We start from the raw sequence: 19,937 nt of genomic DNA, 5'->3' as shown, positions 1-19,937 counted from the left end.
TTTAAAAAAAATCTATTTTGGTGGATGGCTTAGTTGGACTTCCTCCGTCGTAAAATTATATTGTATGAACAAGGTTAAAATAATATCGAAACCCCATTTGACTTCTTTTCTCTTTTGCAATGCAATATGTGTTGGGTTCTATAAATGTTTCACAAAGAAATCGTCTAAAAACTATATCATCAAAATAAGCATGAGTTGATACACAAGAAAAATTGAGAAAGTCGTCTAATTTCTATAAATTAACCCTACATACCCAAATGGACTCCCAAAATGTAATGAGTTGGAGAAACATTGCGTATAGTCTTACCATTTATAAGGCATATTTTCGTATTTTACGAGTCAACTTTTAGGAAGTATGCGACTTTCTTGATTATTTGTGTGTATTATAGCCCATTGATCTAACACCTTGGAGCATCCAAAAGAATTTATGAGGACCTCTGTAATAAGTTGGAGAAACATTGCGAATAGTTCCATCATTTTTTAACGTAAATTCTCGTATTTACGAGCTAACTTCTAGAAATTATATTACTTTCTTATTTTTTCGTGTGTTAATAATAGTCCATCGATCTGGCGCCTTGGAGCACCCTAAAAGTTTTTCATAAAAAACTTTATGAGGATATCTCTAATGAGTTGGAGAAATATAACGAATAATCCCACCATATTTTTGCATTTACGAGCCAACTTTTAGGAATTACACGATTTTCTTGGGTTTTTTTTTTGTGTCTATTAGCCCATGAATCTGGCGTCTTGGAGCACCCAATATTTTTTCTGAAAAAACTTTATGAGCATCTGTAATGAGTTGGAGAACCATTGCGTAGTCTCACCATTTTAAAGACATTTTCGCATTTACGAGCCAACTTTTAGGAATTATGCGACTTTCTTAAAGTTTCGTGTTTATTAGCTCATGATTCTGACGCCTTGAAGTACTCAATTTTTTTCTTGAAAAAACTCATGATGACCTCTATGATGTGTTGGTGAAGGATTGTATAATCCCACTATTTTCGCTATACATGCGAAAAATCAAGTAAATCACGTAATTCCTAAAAATTATATTGTAAATATAAAAATATACCCTTAAAAATAATGAAACTATAAATAACACTTCCTCAACTCATTACGAATGTGCTCGTAGAATTTTTTAAATCTTCATTAGTGGACGAACAATGGGATCACAAAAGCCAAAATAATTAAATAATTAATTTGCAAAAAAGAATTTGACCTAAAATCTTATTATACATTAATCATCAACGTTAAGGTCTATAATTTTCATTATAATTCTTTAATATAGTTTTTCTTTGAATTTTTTTAAAAAAATGTTGTGTCCAAAAAGTTGATCAATCCACGTCTAATATTCTTTCATGGTTTATTTATATATTAAACTTTTTTAAAATAAAAAGAATAGACATACCAGTATGGGAGCAAAGTCAACTGATAATTAAATAAATGAATTTTATGTTTTATTTGAAATATATATAGTGACAATCGAATTTATTTATATTACAGAGCAAATTTTCTTATAGTTACAGAGTTCGGATTAATTTATATAAATCTCATCTAATTTTACGGATATTTATTTATTTTCCTCATTAAATGTACTAAATACTTTCTATCCATCAAAATTTGACAGATGAAAAGAATCGTGTAATATTTTTATACCCGCAGTATAAAACATTCAACTCTTATCACGATGTTTAAGTAAGATGAAACATACTATAAGCTTTATTGTAAAATTATGAACTATATATTCTTACAATATTTTCTACAAAATATTACCAATCTGTGTTGAGCAAACAAATTTTCCTATAATTACCTAATTATATATAGTTATTTTTTACTCTACATATAATTTAATGTCTTAACTTAAAAAAGAAAATATGGAGTACCTAAAGTACGGATTAGTACTTTTTTCCAAGTCTCAAAAAATTAAACACTCTTTTAATAAACTTATTAGGTATTAATAATTAGTATTAATTGAAAACGACAGAAATTGATTTTTAATAACTTAGTTCATGAACAAATGGTTCTGAAATTAATTAATAAAAAGATTTCAAAATTAAATAAATAGTCAAACTTAATTATTAAGTATATCATAAAATATAATGGAGTAGTTGAAACATTTCAATATCAAAGAAATCAACATTTATAGTTGGCAACAAGTAAAATCCACATACTTGAAGCCATGCATCCATCATAGGAAGGTTCTTTTTCATTTCGTGTCTGCTGTTCAATTTTGAGTTCGATTTATCTGAATTCACATTGTAAAATTTCATTTTGACGCGTAAAATACTTTCTGTATTTAAATTTNTGAAGCCATGCATCCATCATAGGAAGGTTCTTTTTCATTTCGTGTCTGCTGTTCAATTTTGAGTCCGATTTATCTGAATTCACATTGTAAAATTTCATTTTGACGCGTAAAATACTTTCTGTATTTAAATTCAGAACTTGAACTCGAACTCGAGACATCTGATTAAGGACGAAGGAATATTACAATTACTATTCTACCACAACCTTTGGTTTATGTTTATTTACCACTAATGAATTAAAGAAATAAGAATACATTTTTTTTCAAACACATGAAAACCAAAATGGTAAGAGAGTGGAAATATTGAAAATTAGCAATCATTTTCCCTTGGCAACATTTTGTGGCATGTGAAGTGAAAATAATTCAATGGAAATATTCAAAAGTGATCAAAAAGTGGAGTTTTTATAAGTAAAATTAGAATATGTTTTATATACTTTTTTTTTACATTTGTATTGGTCCTTTAGACAGAGCTACCTCTAAAGGTGTTTTACTATAAATACATAGGCAAATGAATCCCACAAAAGCATCACTTCTCAACTGAAAAACTATAGGTTATATCCTTTCTTCTTACTCTAACTAGCCACATTTGGGTGGTTAGGTGGTGTAATTTTCTGACGAAATGAGGCTTCAAGGTGGCGGCCCTGCCAAGGGTCGTCAATATTTGCCACAAATCTTAACAGCGTTGGTTATATTGGTTGTTGCTAATGTAGTGTCGGCTGACCCTTATGTGTACTCTTCTCCACCACCTCCAACGTATGAGTACAAGTCACCACCGCCTCCTTCTCCTTCTCCACCACCGCCATATGTGTACAAATCTCCACCTCCTCCTTCACCTTCTCCCCCGCCTCCATATGTCTATAAGTCACCTCCTCCTCCTTCTCCATCTCCACCTCCACCATATGTGTATACGTCTCCACCCCCGCCATCACCATCTCCACCACCACCATATGTGTATAAGTCACCACCACCTCCCTCACCGTCTCCACCTCCACCCTATGTGTATAAGTCTCCTCCACCTCCATCGCCATCTCCACCTCCACCATATTATTACAAATCTCCTCCTCCACCATCACCTTCACCACCACCTCCGTATTACTACAAGTCTCCACCTCCACCTTCACCATCACCTCCACCACCATACTATTACAAATCTCCACCTCCTCCCTCACCATCACCACCCCCGCCATATTACTACAAGTCTCCACCTCCTCCATCACCTTCAACTCCACCACCTTATTACTACAAGTCTCCTCCTCCACCATCCCCATCACCACCTCCACCATACTATTACAAGTCTCCACCACCACCAGTGAAGTCTCCCCCTCCACCATATTACTACTCCTCACCACCACCACCAAAGAAATCACCTCCTCCACCATATCACTACACTTCCCCACCACCACCTGTTAAATCACCACCTCCTCCATACTACTACTCCTCTCCACCACCACCCAAGAAATCACCTCCTCCACCATATCACTACACTTCTCCACCACCACCTGTTAAGTCACCACCTCCTCCATACTACTACAACTCTCCACCACCACCCAAAAAATCACCTCCTCCACCATATCACTACACTTCTCCACCACCACCTGTTAAGTCACCTCCAACTCCATACTACTACAAGTCTCCACCACCACCAACTCATTACTATCCTCCACATCATCAATTCGTGGTCAAAGTTGTCGGAAAAGTCTATTGCTTTAGATGTTATGATTGGAAGCACCCGAAAATGTCTCACGGCAAGAAACACCTGAAAGGTATCATAGTCTTTATATCATGCATGCTTTCTTTATTTTCTCTTTTTCATAAGATAAATTATCCAACTATATATTCTCCTTTTTGTTGCTTTGTACTATATGCCTTTATCATAGTTCATAAGATTTTAAAACGTCAAGACAATTTATAAGGCAACAACTATAAGCAATATTTTGACAATTGCAAGAAAGTAGTATTTATAATGAGAAAAACAAGTTATTACAATTTCATACGATGAATATAGGGCATAGTTCTGCAAATGATCATATGTTAGCAGATCTATTAACTGTCATAATGTATTATTTCTATTTTCACATGGTTTTAGGGGCTGTTGTTGAAGTAACTTGCAAGGCTGCTGACAAGAAAATTGTGAGTTATGGTACCACTAAGAACAATGGCAAATTTAGCATCACGGTTAAAGGATTTGAATACCGCAAATATGGAGCAAAGGCTTGCAAGGCTAAACTCCACTATGCTCCTAAGGGTTCAAAGTGTAGCATTCCTACAAACCTTCATTGGGGAATAAAGGGTGCTAACCTCAAAGTGAAGTCAACGAATAAATATGAAGTTGTTCTTTATGCAAAACCATTCGCTTATGGCTCTAAGACACCTTATGCCGAATGCAAAAAGCCCAAGCCTACACCTGCTCCATACTACTATAAATCTCCTCCACCTCCATCACCGACTTATGTCTATAAGTCACCACCTCCCCCAACCCCGACATACGTGTATAAGTCTCCACCACCACCTGCTTACTATTACAAATCTCCACCACCACCATCACCAAAACCCGCACCTGTGTACTATTATAAGTCACCACCACCACCATCACCAAAACCGGCACCTGTGTACTATTATAAGTCACCACCACCACCATCACCAAAACCTGCACCCGTGTACTATTATAAATCTCCACCTCCACCATCACCTAAACCTGCACCGGTATACTATTACAAATCTCCACCTCCACCATCGCCAAAACCTGCACCAGTGTACTATTATAAGTCACCGCCACCACCATCACCTTCTCCGCCACCTCCTTACTACTACAAGTCTCCTCCACCACCATCACCAAAACCTGCACCAGTATACTATTATAAATCACCACCACCACCATCACCTTCTCCCCAACCTACCTACTACTATAAGTCTCCACCACCACCATCACCATCACCTCCACCACCTTACTACTACAAGTCTCCTCCTCCTCCATCACCATCTCCCCCTCCACCATACTATTACAAATCTCCACCACCACCATCACCATCACCTCCACCGCCCTACTACTACAAGTCCCCTCCTCCACCATCTCCATCACCACCTCCACCATATTACTACAAGTCACCACCACCACCTTCGCCATCTCCCCCACCACCCTACTACTACAAGTCTCCACCGCCACCATCGCCATCTCCTCCACCACCATACTACTACAAGTCTCCACCACCACCATCGCCATCTCCTCCACCACCATACTATTACAAGTCTCCACCACCACCATCGCCATCACCTCCACCACCTTACTACTACAAGTCACCGCCACCACCTTCCCCATCTCCTCCACCACCCTACTACTACAAGTCTCCTCCACCACCATCCCCATCACCTCCCCCACCCTACTACTACCACTCTCCACCTCCACCGGTAAAGTCTCCTCCTCCACCCTATTACTACAACTCACCTCCTCCACCAGTGAAATCACCTCCTCCACCAGTATACATTTATGCTTCTCCACCACCTCCAACTCACTACTAAGTATTTCCGAAAGCTCAACCATTCTCCCAAATCAATCAAGTAAGTAGCTATTTGAATTGTAAATTTACATATGTATGACTCTTTTCTTATGAATTATGTCTCTAATCTTTTATTTGGTTGTCTCTATCCAGATTTCAATTTGAAGCACAAAATAAAGGATGGTTACTTAAGAGAAAGAATCAAACTTCAATGGTACAAATCAATTAATTTATTGAATGAGATCTTCTATTTTACAATTGGAAGATTGATACTTCATGACATGGACCAGTTTGCTTCAACTTCTCCTCTGGCCTTCTTGCTCATTGTTCTCACTGCCACTTCATGGAGAAATAACTTAATTATTTCTTACAATAAGTTATCAATTATAATTGGTTCTTGAATGTATATGAGCTTTGATGTTTTCTATTCCTTTATCAATTCATTTCCTATTAGTTATAATTGTATGTTGTTTTGTACTTTGTACTTCGTGTACAAATCATGAATAAGAAAGATTAATTTTATTATATTCACTGTTTCTTTTTTCCAACAAACGAGCCACCTTATATATACAATGTAATTTAAGGCGCAATTTATTAAAAAAACTTTGCACATATACATGAAGTTCAATCATATATTTTTGAACTTCATGCATAAATATTTGTCCAAAGGGCCAATCGATAAAAAAATAAATTTTAAATTTGCTCCCTTACATATAGTTTGAAGTTAAGTTTTACCAAGTCAAACTTAAAACATATATATTTGAAAATTCAGACGACTCACATAAACTTGATATAAAGCGTTTAAAAGATATTAGGTCTTGAAATCGGCTATATATGTGTAGTTTGACCATATTAGGTCCAAATGCTTTAAACGGACCTAAATTTTAACGCTTCAATTTTTTGGAGATTGATTTAAAAATACTTCAAGGTGTGGAGCTTCGATTAGGGTCTAGGGTAATAAGTGATACGACAAATGTAATATTAAATCAAAAGTTTAACGGATAACGAATAGTCCATAAAAGGTCAAAATCAATTTTACTAATTCAATTTGGATTTGACAAAGGTATCAAATTATGAAAATCACATGGTGGTTCCATATATTTTCTTCATTATTTATCAACTAAACCACGTAATTACCTAAACCTTGGACTTTCAAACAATCATTCTCTTACCTAATTAAAGAGGTGTTTATGACACTGTATTAACTGGCTATTGAGGTCTTCTTCAATTAAATAAAATAATAGAATCATAGATTAACACTTTTGGTCCTTCGATTATTGATACGTTTAAATTTTAGTCATGTTGATATATGACTAATTAGCATTTACAGTTATGGCTCAAACTATGTAAATTCGTTAAAATAAATACGTTCAAAACATATATAAACTTACTAATATTTTGAGGTTGTTGTTCTAAAAATAGCATGTTCTCGTAAAATTAAAATCTTAGATTCGTCTTCAAAGTCAACCACAACAGCTAATTAAACAAAAAGGACCATTATTATGAGATCTCAGTGTTCATTGAGGCAACATGTGAAGGAAAAGCAAATTATATATTTAATGGAAAGAAAGTGGAAATATTAAAAGTTAGCAATCATTTTCCAATACAACATTTTATGGCATGTGTGTCTCTTTGTAGCAGGTAATTGTTACTACAACTTGTTGTATAGATATTGTGGAAATATTCAAAGTGATCAATAAATGGATTTTAGTATAATTTAAGTCAATGATTATAAATTAGAACAATTGAATTAGTCCTTTAGACAGCTCTAAACCAAAGGCTACTTCTTATGAAGTGTTGCTATAAATATATAGGATAATGAATCCCCAAAAGGCATCAGTTCTCAACTAAAAAACTATAGGTTATATCTTTTTTTTTTCTTCCTCTAACTAGCCACATTTGGGGTTAGGTGGTGTAATTTTCTGACGAAATGAGGCTTCAAGGTGGTGGCCCTACAAAGGGTCGTCAATATTTGCCAAGAATATTGACGGCGTTGGTTATATTGGTTGTTGCTAATGTAGTGTCGGCAGATCCTTATGTATACTCTTCTCCACCACCTCCGGTGTATGAGTACAAATCACCACCGCCTCCTTCTCCTTCTCCACCACCACCGTATGTATACAAATCTCCACCTCCTCCATCACCTTCTCCCCAGCCTCCATATGTTTATAAGTCACCTCCTCCTCCTTCTCCATCTCCACCTCCACCATATGTGTATAAGTCCCCACCACCTCCCTCACCGTCTCCACCTCCACCCTATGTGTATAAGTCTCCACCACCTCCATCGCCGTCTCCACCACCACCATATTACTATAAATCTCCTCCTCCACCATCACCTTCACCACCACCTCCATATTACTACAAGTCTCCACCACCACCTTCACCATCACCACCTCCACCATATTATTATAAGTCACCCCCGCCACCTTCTCCTTCACCTCCTCCACCATACTATTACAAATCTCCACCACCTCCTTCACCTTCTCCTCCACCACCTTATTACTACAAGTCGCCACCTCCTCCATCTCCATCACCACCACCACCATACTACTACAAGTCTCCTCCACCACCTTCACCATCACCACCCCCACCATACTATTACAAGTCCCCACCACCACCGGCTAAATCACCTCCTCCCCCGTACTATTACAGTTCTCCTCCACCACCAGTGAAGTCTCCCCCTCCACCATACTACTATTCTTCACCACCACCACCAAAGAAATCACCTCCTCCACCGTATCACTACACTTCTCCACCACCACCGGTTAAGTCACCACCTCCTCCGTACTACTACTCCTCGCCGCTGCCACCAAAGAAATCACCTCCTCCACCATATTATTATAGTTCTCCACCACCACCAGTTAAGTCACCTCCGACTCCATATTACTATAAGTCTCCACCACCACCACCAAAGACGTCTTCTCCTCCGCCATACTACTACACTTCACCGCCACCACCAACTCATTACTATCCTCCGCATCATCAATTCGTGGTCAAAGTTGTTGGAAAAGTCTATTGTTTTAGATGTTATGATTGGAAGCATCCAGAAATGTCTCATGGCAAGAAACACCTAAAAGGTACTTAAAGCTCTAAAATAATCGATAATCTATTAACAACTCAATTATTTTCATTTTAACTAATGTATTATTTCTTTTTTATACATGGATTAGGTGCTATTGTTGAAGTGACTTGCAAGGCTGGTGACAAGGAAATTGTGAGTTATGGTACCACTAAGATCAATGGTAAATTTAGCATCACTGTTGAAGGATTTGAATATCGCAAATATGGAGCAAAGGCTTGCAAGGCTAAACTCCACAATGCTCCTAAGGATTCAAAGTGTAGCATTCCTACAAATCTTCATTGGGGAATTAAGGGTGCTAACCTCAAAGTGAAGTCAAAGAATAAATATGAAGTTGTTCTCTATGCTAAACCATTTGCTTATGGCTCTAAGACACCCTACGCGAAATGCCAAAAGCCCAAGCCTACACCTGCTCCGTATTATTATAAATCACCTCCACCGCCATCACCAACTTATGTTTATAAGTCACCACCTCCTCCAACTCCGGCATACGTTTACAAGTCTCCACCACCACCATCACCAAAACCTTCACCTATATACTATTATAAATCACCACCACCTCCATCACCATCGCCTCCACCTCCTTACTATTACAAATCTCCACCACCACCAACTAAGTCTCCACCACCTCCTTATTACTACAAGTCTCCACCTCCACCATCACCAAAACCCGCACCCGTATACTATTATAAATCACCCCCACCCCCATCACCATCACCACCCCCACCTTACTACTACAAGTCTCCACCACCACCATCTCCTTCACCTCCTCCGCCATACTACTATAAGTCCCCACCACCACCATCGCCATCTCCTCCTCCACCATACTACTACAAGTCCCCTCCTCCCCCATCACCTTCTCCTCCTCCACCATACTATTATAAGTCACCACCACCACCGTCACCATCTCCCCCACCACCCTACTACTACAAGTCACCACCACCACCGTCACCATCTCCTCCACCACCTTATTATTACAAGTCTCCACCACCACCATCACCATCACCTCCACCACCCTATTACTACAAGTCTCCTCCACCACCGTCACCTTCTCCCCCTCCACCATACTACTACAAATCACCACCACCTCCATCACCATCTCCTCCACCACCCTACTACTACAAGTCTCCTCCACCACCATCACCATCTCCCCCTCCACCATACTACTACAAATCACCACCACCTCCATCACCATCTCCTCCACCACCCTACTACTACAAGTCTCCTCCACCACCATCCCCCTCACCACCGCCACCCTACTACTACAAGTCCCCTCCTCCACCGTCACCTTCTCCACCACCTCCGTACTACTACCACTCTCCCCCTCCACCCGTGAAATCACCTCCTCCACCAGTATACATTTACGCTTCACCACCACCTCCCATCCACTACTAAGAAACTTCAAGAGTTCAATCATTCTCCACAATCAATCAAGTGAGTTGACATTTGAATTGTGATTTTTTTTCATAGATTAATTTTGTCTAATTCTTTTCTTTAAATTATGGCTCTAATTTTCGTTTTGGTTGTTTCTTTTCAGGTTTTAGTTTGAAGCACAAAATAAGCGTCAATGGAACAATGCTTCATAGTGTTTAATTATTTGTAATTTATTGTTTGTATTGAGGATATCCTCATTTTTATTCATTCCTACTAATTAAATTGTATTTTTTTAGTTTGTGCACGAATCAATAAGAAGATCATAACCATGATTATTTCTCACACGCAAAATTCATCAATAATAACTAAGTACTGAATAAAATTTCGATTCAAAATTCGAAATCGTTATAATTATAAAGGAAAATGACTTTCACCTAAAGTGAAAAAAGGAATATTGCAGAAAAAAATATTCGGCATAACAATATAAATGTGTTTTTTAACTTGACTTTAATAGGTATTTACGTACTCAAACTTTGAGTGCGCACAAGTAGACACTTAAAAACTTGTATAAAGTTGAATAATTAGACGCACACGTCTTATGTGACATATTACACGTAGGATAGCACATGTAGGATGCAAATTGTCCACATAAGACGTCATGTAAGAGGTATGTATCTGCTTGTTCAATTTTGTACAAGTTTGAATAACTATTTATATACATCCAAATTTAAAGGACATAGATATCGGTCAAAATCAAATTATAAATCATATTTATTTATGTATAATGCCAAAATATTTTCTTACAACCAAATATCAAAAAATTTAAAATAAAACATATAAAATTTTACATCATAATGCGCCCTAAAAGGATAAAAATCCATGTATAGTTTGTTCTATGCTTTTGATGATCCTTTTTTTGCTCAACATATTGGACCAATAAAAAGCTGCAAAAAAAATTATTAAGTATTGCATCCACATGTAGTTAATTTCATCATTGAAAAATTCACATGCATTTTCAAATATTATTACAATGAAAATATAAGGAAAAAAAATAATATAGTTACAAAATATATATGTTATTTTTATAAAACTATATTGTTAATCCATATAATCTCAAGATAATATAATTCTGAAAATAATTTATAAGTTGAATATATTTCGTCTAATATTATAAAAATCAAAATCAAAATTCATTAGTAATTGAGGGAACAAACATATACTAATCCTCGTTAAGAAATAATAATAATAAAAAATAAAGTCAACTAGGGAAATAATNAATATTATAAAAATCAAAATCAAAATTCATTAGTAATTGAGGGAACAAACATATACTAATCCTCATTAAGAAATAATAAAAAAAATAAATAAAGTCAACTAAGGAAATAAGTGAACTTATGTCGGCTTGTAATTTTAAATTAGTGTAATGTCAGGACTAATATCCAATATTCCCTGTAATTAAACAAAAATGACAGAAATGTTTTCTTGTATTATTAATTTAATGTTATATACACTTAAAAATTCAGAAAATTGTAATAAACAAAATAAATATGATTAGGTAATTCTTAATTTAATTTCAGGGGGTATACATCTGGTCTTTTTTATTATAATTATCTGTGTTAAAATTTATCGACTCAACTAATTCAAATTTTTGATTCCTACCATCAATTTCTCCATTTTTTAGATTCAAACTCAAGAGCTCGTTAATTTAAAGAAATATCTCATCCACCTCATGATATTCCATAATGTTATGCAAAAGAACATGCTACATAAATAATTATTTTTGTAAATAGAAAAACACAAATAATTGTGAGATCTCACTCTATATGAGACAAAACAAAAAGTTCAAAAATGCAAGAGAAGTGGAAATAATTTTAAATTAGCACTCACTTGTCTTAAACCATTTTATGATATGTTTATATTTATTACTTGTTAAAGAAGTTGCATGGAAAATTCAAAGTGATCTAGTAATGGACTTAAAAAATAAAAAATAAAAAATTTATCTAGCTGTTTTAAGTTCTTAATATTTTTTTAATCATTGATTAACAATCAGATTAATTGAATTGGTCACTTGTTGACAACTCTATACCAGCTAGTAGTTATTCATAAAATGTTACTATAAATACTTTGTACATTCAATCAACTAAATTCATCACTTCTCAACTATAACACACTAGTTTTTCTCTCTTCTTTTTTTTCTTTAACTTTTCAAGTTTTTGTAGCCATATTTGAGGGGTTGGTGGTGGTGTTTTCCGGCGAAAAATGAAGTTTAATGGTGGCGGCCCCATGAGGGGTCGTCATTTGCGGCTGATCTTAGTGGCGTTGGCTGTGTTGGTTGTTGCTAATGTAGTGTCGGCTGACCCTTATGTGTACTCTTCTCCACCACCTCCAACGTATGAGTACAAGTCACCACCACCTCCTTCTCCTTCTCCGCCTCCACCTTACGTGTACAAATCTCCACCTCCTCCTTCACCTTCTCCCCCGCCTCCATATGTTTATAAATCACCTCCTCCTCCTTCTCCGTCTCCACCACCACCATATGTATATAAGTCTCCACCACCTCCATCGCCTTCTCCACCACCACCATATGTATACAAGTCTCCACCTCCCCCAGAGCCATCACCACCTCCACCATATTACTATAAATCTCCTCCGCCACCTTCACCTTCACCTCCGCCACCATATTATTACAAATCTCCACCACCACCCTCACCTTCACCACCGCCACCATACTACTATAAATCTCCACCACCTCCTTCGCCTTCTCCACCACCACCTTACTATTACAAATCTCCTCCACCACCATCACCGTCACCTCCACCACCCTACTACTATAAATCTCCACCACCTCCTAAGTCTTCACCACCCCCACCTTACTACTACAACTCCCCACCCCCACCCAAGAAGTCACCTCCACCACCATATTACTATAGTTCTCCATCACCCCCGAAGAAGTCTCCTCCTCCACCATACTACTACAACTCTCCTCCACCACCAAAGAAATCACCTCCTCCACCATATCACTACACTTCTCCACCACCACCGGCTAAGTCACCTCCTCCACCATACTACTACATCTCTCCTCCACCACCTAAGAAATCGCCTCCTCCACCGTATCACTACACTTCTCCACCACCACCGGCTAAGTCACCTCCTCCACCATACTACTACAACTCTCCTCCACCACCAAAGGAATCACCTCCTCCACCGTATCACTACACTTCTCCACCACCACCAGCTAAGTCGTCTCCTTCACCATACTACTACACTTCACCACCACCACCCACTCACTATTATCCTCCACATCATCACTTTGTGGTCAAGGTTGTTGGAAAAGTTTACTGTTTTAGATGCTATGATAAGGATTACCCAGAAAAGTCTCATGCTAAGAAACACCTCAAAGGTACAAATATATACTTCAAAAAAAGAATTTCTTTACAGTTTACTATTCATCATTAGAAGTGTATTTGTAAATTCAATTTATTTTTAGTATTAATTGATTATTATTTCTTCTTTCAATGAATTAGATGCTGTTGTTGAGGTAACTTGCAAAGCTGGTGACAAGAAAATTGTGAGTTATGGTACCACTAAGAACAATGGTAAATTTAGCATCACAGTTGAAGGATTTGAATATCGCAAATATGGAGCAAAGGCTTGCAAGGCTAAACTCCACAGTGCTCCTAAGGATTCAAAGTGTAGCATTCCTACAAATCTTCATTGGGGAATTAAGGGTGCTAACCTCAAAGTGAAGTCAAAGAATAAATATGAAGTTGTTCTCAAAGCTAAACCATTTGCTTATGGTTCTAAGACACCTTATGCAAAATGCCTAAAACCCAAGCCTACACCTGCTCCGTACTATTACAAATCTCCTCCTCCTCCGTCACCAAAATATGTTTACAAGTCACCACCTCCCCCAACACCTACATACCTTTATAAATCTCCACCACCACCAACTAAGTCTCCACCACATTACTATTACAAATCTCCTCCTCCACCATCACCAAAACCTACACCAGTATACTATTATAAATCACCACCACCGCCATCACCAAAACCTGCACCAGTATACTATTATAAGTCACCACCACCGCCATCACCTTCTCCCCCACCTCCTTATTACTACAAGTCTCCTCCACCACCATCACCAAAACCTGCACCAGTATACTATTATAAATCACCACCACCGCCATCACCAAAACCTGCTCCAGTATACTATTATAAGTCACCACCACCACCATCACCTTCTCCCCCACCTCCTTACTACTACAAGTCTCCTCCACCACCATCACCAAAACCTGCACCTATATACTATTATAAATCACCACCACCACCATCACCATCTCCTCCTCCACCATACTACTACAAGTCTCCACCACCACCATCACCATCTCCGCCACCACCATACTACTACAAGTCCCCACCCCCACCATCACCGTCTCCTCCACCACCTTACTATTATAAGTCCCCACCGCCACCATCACCTTCTCCCCCTCCACCATACTACTACAAGTCTCCTCCGCCCCCATCGCCATCTCCTCCACCACCATACTACTACAAGTCTCCTCCACCCCCATCGCCATCTCCTCCACCACCATACTACTACAAGTCTCCTCCACCCCCATTGCCATCTCCTCCACCACCATACTACTACAAGTCTCCTCCACCTCCATCGCCATCTCCTCCACCACCATATTACTACAAGTCTCCTCCACCCCCATCCCCATCTCCTCCACCACCTTACTACTACAAGTCTCCACCACCCCCATCACCATCACCTCCACCACCCTACTATTACAAGTCTCCTCCTCCACCATTTCCATCACCACCTCCACCTTACTACTACAAGTCACCACCTCCACCGTCACCTTCTCCTCCACCTCCCTACTATTACCACTCACCACCTCCACCAGTAAAATCTCCTCCTCCCCCCTACTACTACAACTCACCTCCTCCACCCGTGAAATCACCCCCTCCACCAGTATACATGTACGCCTCCCCACCACCTCCGACCCACTACTAAGTTCTAAAAAGAGCTTAGCCATTCTCCATAACCAATTATGTAAGTGACTCTTTCTATTTTCCTATGAGATCAACCTTTTATTCTTCTTATATTTCAATTAAGGCTCTAACATTGTGTTTTATTTTTCATTTTTTAGATCCTAGTTTGAGGAGAAGCTCCAAACATCATTGGGATAAAGCAGTCAACATGGAGCAATTTGTTTCTTCTCTTGTGGCTTTCTTGCACATTGTTATCATTGTATCAACAACTTATTTAATTATTCCTCATAGGAAGAAAATAATTTGTTAGTGGTCCTTTAAGGTGTATCTCACTTTGATATCTTAAGGCTTTAATTTATTCATTTTTCCATTAGTTATAACTACTTGTTTTGTGTATCTTCATGTGCTTTATGTACCAAATCAATAAAAGATAAAATTTGTTCTTTTTCATATTCTTGTTGATTTATAAGTAAGTTTTCACTTTCTTGACTAATCCAATGTAATGCAGAATTATCAAGAATCTCCCATCACCCCAATATTTATATTGTAAATCTATCAAAACCGGTTCACAATTAGATTTTCGTGAGGTAGAGAGGTTGTTTTTTATAGACCCTCGGCTCAAAAAAATGTCACTAATGAAGAAAAAGAGAGAAAATATAACAATGTACAAGACAAGTATAGCAACAGATATTAACGCATGTTGGCCTTAGTAAGCTATGTACTTATACCATGTCATACTTAATTCACCTCCGCCCCCAAATTTCTATGGCCTACCTCTGCCTCTCCTAATTACGCATTACTTAAATAAGTTACATTTTTCAATAATAATTGCGTACTCTTTTAACTTGATTAATATTTTTTTCAAATGCTAGTGTGCTTGGAGTTCAATATTGCTTATAGTACGAGTTTTCAAATACATTTGTATACTTAGATGATAATTTACAGGCATTATATGCGTAAGCAAATCATATTCCTTCATATATTTTACACTAGGTTGTCACCTTTAATATTTTATCAAGAGTAATAGTATGCAACTGTCATTTTAGTCAAGCTTTTCATCTTTGGAGCTTCTCACTTTTAGTAATACTACACATGCTTTGCACGCGATTCTTGTCAAATGTATGAATTACTGTCGAAATCACATTTTAATCACTATCGCAAGCTATTACAAAAATACTATATAATTTAAAATAGATGAATCAATCAATGTATTCAAATAACTTTCTTTATTCTATGTCAAATTATTAGACATTTGATGAAGCTGCAAAATTTTGTTTGGTAACTAAAATAATGAGTTATATTTTTAAGTTATGAGGTCCAAACATATGACTTGAATTTGTCAGTATGTTATCTTGTAATCTTGTAGAGCATTCAAATTTTACTCTGTTTGGATGAATTCTCGAGTTTTAAACATGTGTGATTCTTTCTCCTTTTGTAACTAGTCTCTATGGGTCTATTAACTCGACACGCGTATGTTTCTTTTGAAACCAACATAGGAAAACTATATGACTAATTCATGTTCATCGGAAAAAAAAAGAGAGTAGGAAACTATATAATTAATTCTGCTTTGTTTTGACAATGCTGCAATATTGCCACACATTCTGTTTATATCCTGGCAAATCTTGGCCTGTTTGTTTGCACCATTTGGCAATTTGTTTACTTGGAGAACTCTCAATTTTGCTCATAGCTCAATTTTTACTGCAAAAATCAATAAATAATTCCCAGATAGACAAATGCTTATTATTGTAAATGTTATTTCCTTCAATCTTCACTTGTTTCGTANTCCTGGCAAATCTTGGCCTGTTTGTTTGCACCATTTGGCAATTTGTTTACTTGGAGAACTCTCAGTTTTGCTCATAGCTCAATTTTTACTGCAAAAATCAATAAATAATTCCCAGATAGACAAATGCTTATTATTGTAAATGTTATTTCCTTCAATCTTCACTTGTTTCGTAAGTGAAACATGTACAATCTTACGCAAATTCGTGTTATTTACTTTCAAGTTTCACAATATCATGTTTTTTTAATTATTTTTCGTATAAGTTTTGAATATATAAATATTTTGTTTAAAATATCGATTTAATGTAATCTATTTTAACTTTAGAAATTAGTCAAATTGATTTTTGAAAAGCGTAACGTGAAAATTAAAGTGGATTGACAGAGTATTTCTTACCAAATGAGCATAACACAACTCATTGTTTAATACTACGATTTACTACTCTTCTTTTTTCCGCTTCTACTTTTTCTTCTTGATTATCAATTTTCAACATTTTTTCGATTATCCTCACTTGCAACTTCTAACTTTCTTATCTTCTCATCTTGAATTGTGCGATTTCCCTAATTCGATTTTCGATTGTGAGCTTCCATCTTAGTAAGTTGGTTCTTAAATAGCATTAAAAGATTTGCTCCATTATGATATTTATGATCACGATTAAAAGTTATATGATTTCTACATTAAGGTTATGAATGACTTTCCATATCATAACTTATCAAATTCTTCCAGTACGAAATTTATGATTACAATTAAAAGCAATATCAATGTACTCATTTATTAATTAAGTAGAGGGACAAAATGGTAATTCAACTTTGCAGTTTGAATCTTCCCACTTATAATAATACTAGCGGAATTTTTAGTGACGATTATAGTTGCCCCAAATGCATATTTTAGCTGTGTATATGATTTAGTGGCAATTTCTAATGCCACTAAATGTACTTTTTGTTGTGCCTTTATAGGAATTAGTGGCAGTTTTAGTTTCCACTTATTCTTTCTTTTAGTGGCTAATTTATATGATTTAGTAGCGACCACAACTGCCTCTAAACTCTTTATTTTTTTGTCAGTAAAAGTGACGCCGCTAAAACCTTTAGTTTTTGTTACTAATAGTCGCTTTTAGTACTAAAACATCAACTTTTGTCGCTAAAAGTAAAAATTAGTGGCGACTCAACCGTGGCTAAAACCTTCAATTTTTGTCGCTAAAAACCTTTTAACGACGACATTCATAAGTTTTAGCGGCGACCAAAGTCGCCACTAAAAGTAACTTTTAGAGACGGGATTCAAGTCGCCGCTAATACCGACGACATTCATAGCTTTTAGCGGCGATCAAAGTCGCCACTAAAAGTAACTTTTAGCGACGAAATTCATAACTTTAGCGACGGGATTCGAGTCGCCGCTAATACCGACTTTTAGCGACGACATTCATAAGTTTTAGCGGCGACAAAAGTCGCCACTAAAAGAAACTTTTAGCGACGAAATTCATAATTTTAGCGACGGGATTCAAGCCGCCGCTAATACCGACTATTAGCGACGACATTCACAGGTTTTAGCGGCGATCAAAGTCGCCACTAAAAGTAATTTTTAGCGACGAAATTCATAATTTTTAGCGACGGGATTCGAGTCGCCGCTAATACCGACTTTTAGCGACGACATTCATAAGTTTTAGCGACGGGATTCAAGTCGCTCCAATACCGACTTTTAGCGACGCCATTCATAAGTTTAGCGGCGGTCAAAGTCGCCACTAAAAGTAACTTTTAGCGACGACATTCATAACTTTTGGCGACGGGATTGAAGTCGCCGCTAATACTGTCTCTTAGCGACGACATTCATAAGTTTTAGCGGCGGTCAAAGTCGCCATTAAAAGTAACTTTTAGCGACGAAATTCATAACTTTTAGCGACGGGATTCAAGTCGCCGTTAATACCGACTTTTAGCGACGGATATGTCGCCTCCAATATTGACTTTAGCGTACATTCATACCTTTTTAGCGACGACTTTCATATCTTTTAGCGGCGATAAAGTCGCCACTAAAAGAGACTTTTAGCGACCAAATTCACAACTTTTAGCGACGACTATACTTTAGCCTTTAATTTCTGTAAGTAAAAGACTTTTTGCGGCCACTAAAAACTGCCGCTAACCTTTATTTTGGTAGCTAAAACTTTTAGCTGTTGTGACTAAACGAGACTATTAACGGCGACTTAAACCACCGCTAAAACCTTTAGTTTTAGTCGCGGCGACAATTTTAGATACCACAAATACTATCTTTTAGCTTCAATAGTTTAATGATTCAGTCGTTATTTTAGTTGTCATTAATACAACCAATCTTGTAACAATAATTGTAATATGATTTTGTGGCGGTTTTGGTGACATGAATATGAACTTTTAGCGACGTTCGTTATGTGAATTCTTGGCACGTTTTTGTTCCATTAGTTCTTTCTTTTAGCCGCGATTATAACAAGAATTAGTGTCTTATTTCTTTTGCAATTATACTTTGCTTTAGCAACGACTCTAATATCAATCAGTGGTTGTTTTTGAGTTACGTTTTAGCAGTGACTCAAATTTAAAGAGGAAAAAACAAAAGGCACAGACCATGAGAGGGAGGGAAGTATTTGCACTGACAAATCCTATGATTTACAAATTATGTATAACGAAGTATGCATCATATTTTTCTCCAAAATAAGATAATACTTATTTCTGACAAAAGTAAAGACAATTTACATATTCATTGCTTCATATATCATAACATATACATATACAATATAGAAAATTAGAGTAGAAACAAAAAAGAAAAATGTCAATGAAGAGGATATAATATAATACTATAATATAATACGATTATGAAAACAATAACAACAAAAAAATAGTGCAATAATCGAAACACCATAAAAACATTTGGTGGTAGAAAACAAAAGGAAGACAGTAC

At 36.8% G+C, this 19,937-nt stretch overlaps 2 protein-coding genes across 2 annotated transcripts; both read left to right on the top strand.

The window, feature by feature from the left end:
* The first annotated feature begins 2,834 nt into the window (after window positions 1-2,834).
* LOC107007303 (extensin-2-like) lies at window positions 2,835-6,323 on the top strand. The gene is made up of 3 exons (XM_027913527.1): window positions 2,835-4,065; window positions 4,389-5,857; window positions 5,950-6,323. The coding sequence occupies exons 1-2, from the start codon at window positions 2,922-2,924 to the stop codon at window positions 5,816-5,818; spliced, it is 2,574 nt and encodes an 857-aa protein (XP_027769328.1). The 5' UTR covers window positions 2,835-2,921; the 3' UTR covers window positions 5,819-5,857; window positions 5,950-6,323.
* A 1,340-nt stretch (window positions 6,324-7,663) lies between these two features.
* LOC107007304 (nascent polypeptide-associated complex subunit alpha, muscle-specific form-like) lies at window positions 7,664-15,694 on the top strand. The gene is made up of 5 exons (XM_015205866.2): window positions 7,664-8,873; window positions 8,967-10,268; window positions 12,480-13,649; window positions 13,774-15,305; window positions 15,403-15,694. Exons 1-4 carry the CDS (start codon window positions 7,727-7,729, stop codon window positions 15,264-15,266), a joined length of 5,112 nt encoding a protein of 1,703 aa, XP_015061352.2. The 5' UTR covers window positions 7,664-7,726; the 3' UTR covers window positions 15,267-15,305; window positions 15,403-15,694.
* The last annotated feature ends 4,243 nt before the right edge of the window (window positions 15,695-19,937 follow it).

This window comes from Solanum pennellii, chromosome 12 (genome assembly GCF_001406875.1).
Source record: "Solanum pennellii chromosome 12, SPENNV200".
Taxonomy (NCBI): Eukaryota; Viridiplantae; Streptophyta; class Magnoliopsida; order Solanales; family Solanaceae; genus Solanum; species Solanum pennellii.
The sequence above is the reverse complement of the archived record's forward strand: the minus strand, read 5'-3'. Positions and strand labels throughout refer to the sequence as shown.

Coding starts and splice junctions, on each gene's coding strand:
- LOC107007303 (XM_027913527.1), top strand. CDS start 2,922: ATGAGGCTTCAAGGTGGCGGCCCTGCCAAGGGTCGTCAATATTTGCCA. Junction 4,066..4,388: donor CGGCAAGAAACACCTGAAAG/GTATCATAGTCT, acceptor ACATGGTTTTAG/GGGCTGTTGTTGAAGTAACT.
- LOC107007304 (XM_015205866.2), top strand. CDS start 7,727: ATGAGGCTTCAAGGTGGTGGCCCTACAAAGGGTCGTCAATATTTGCCA. Junction 8,874..8,966: donor TGGCAAGAAACACCTAAAAG/GTACTTAAAGCT, acceptor TACATGGATTAG/GTGCTATTGTTGAAGTGACT. Junction 10,269..12,479: donor ACCACCTCCCATCCACTACT/AAGAAACTTCAA, acceptor GCCATATTTGAG/GGGTTGGTGGTGGTGTTTTC.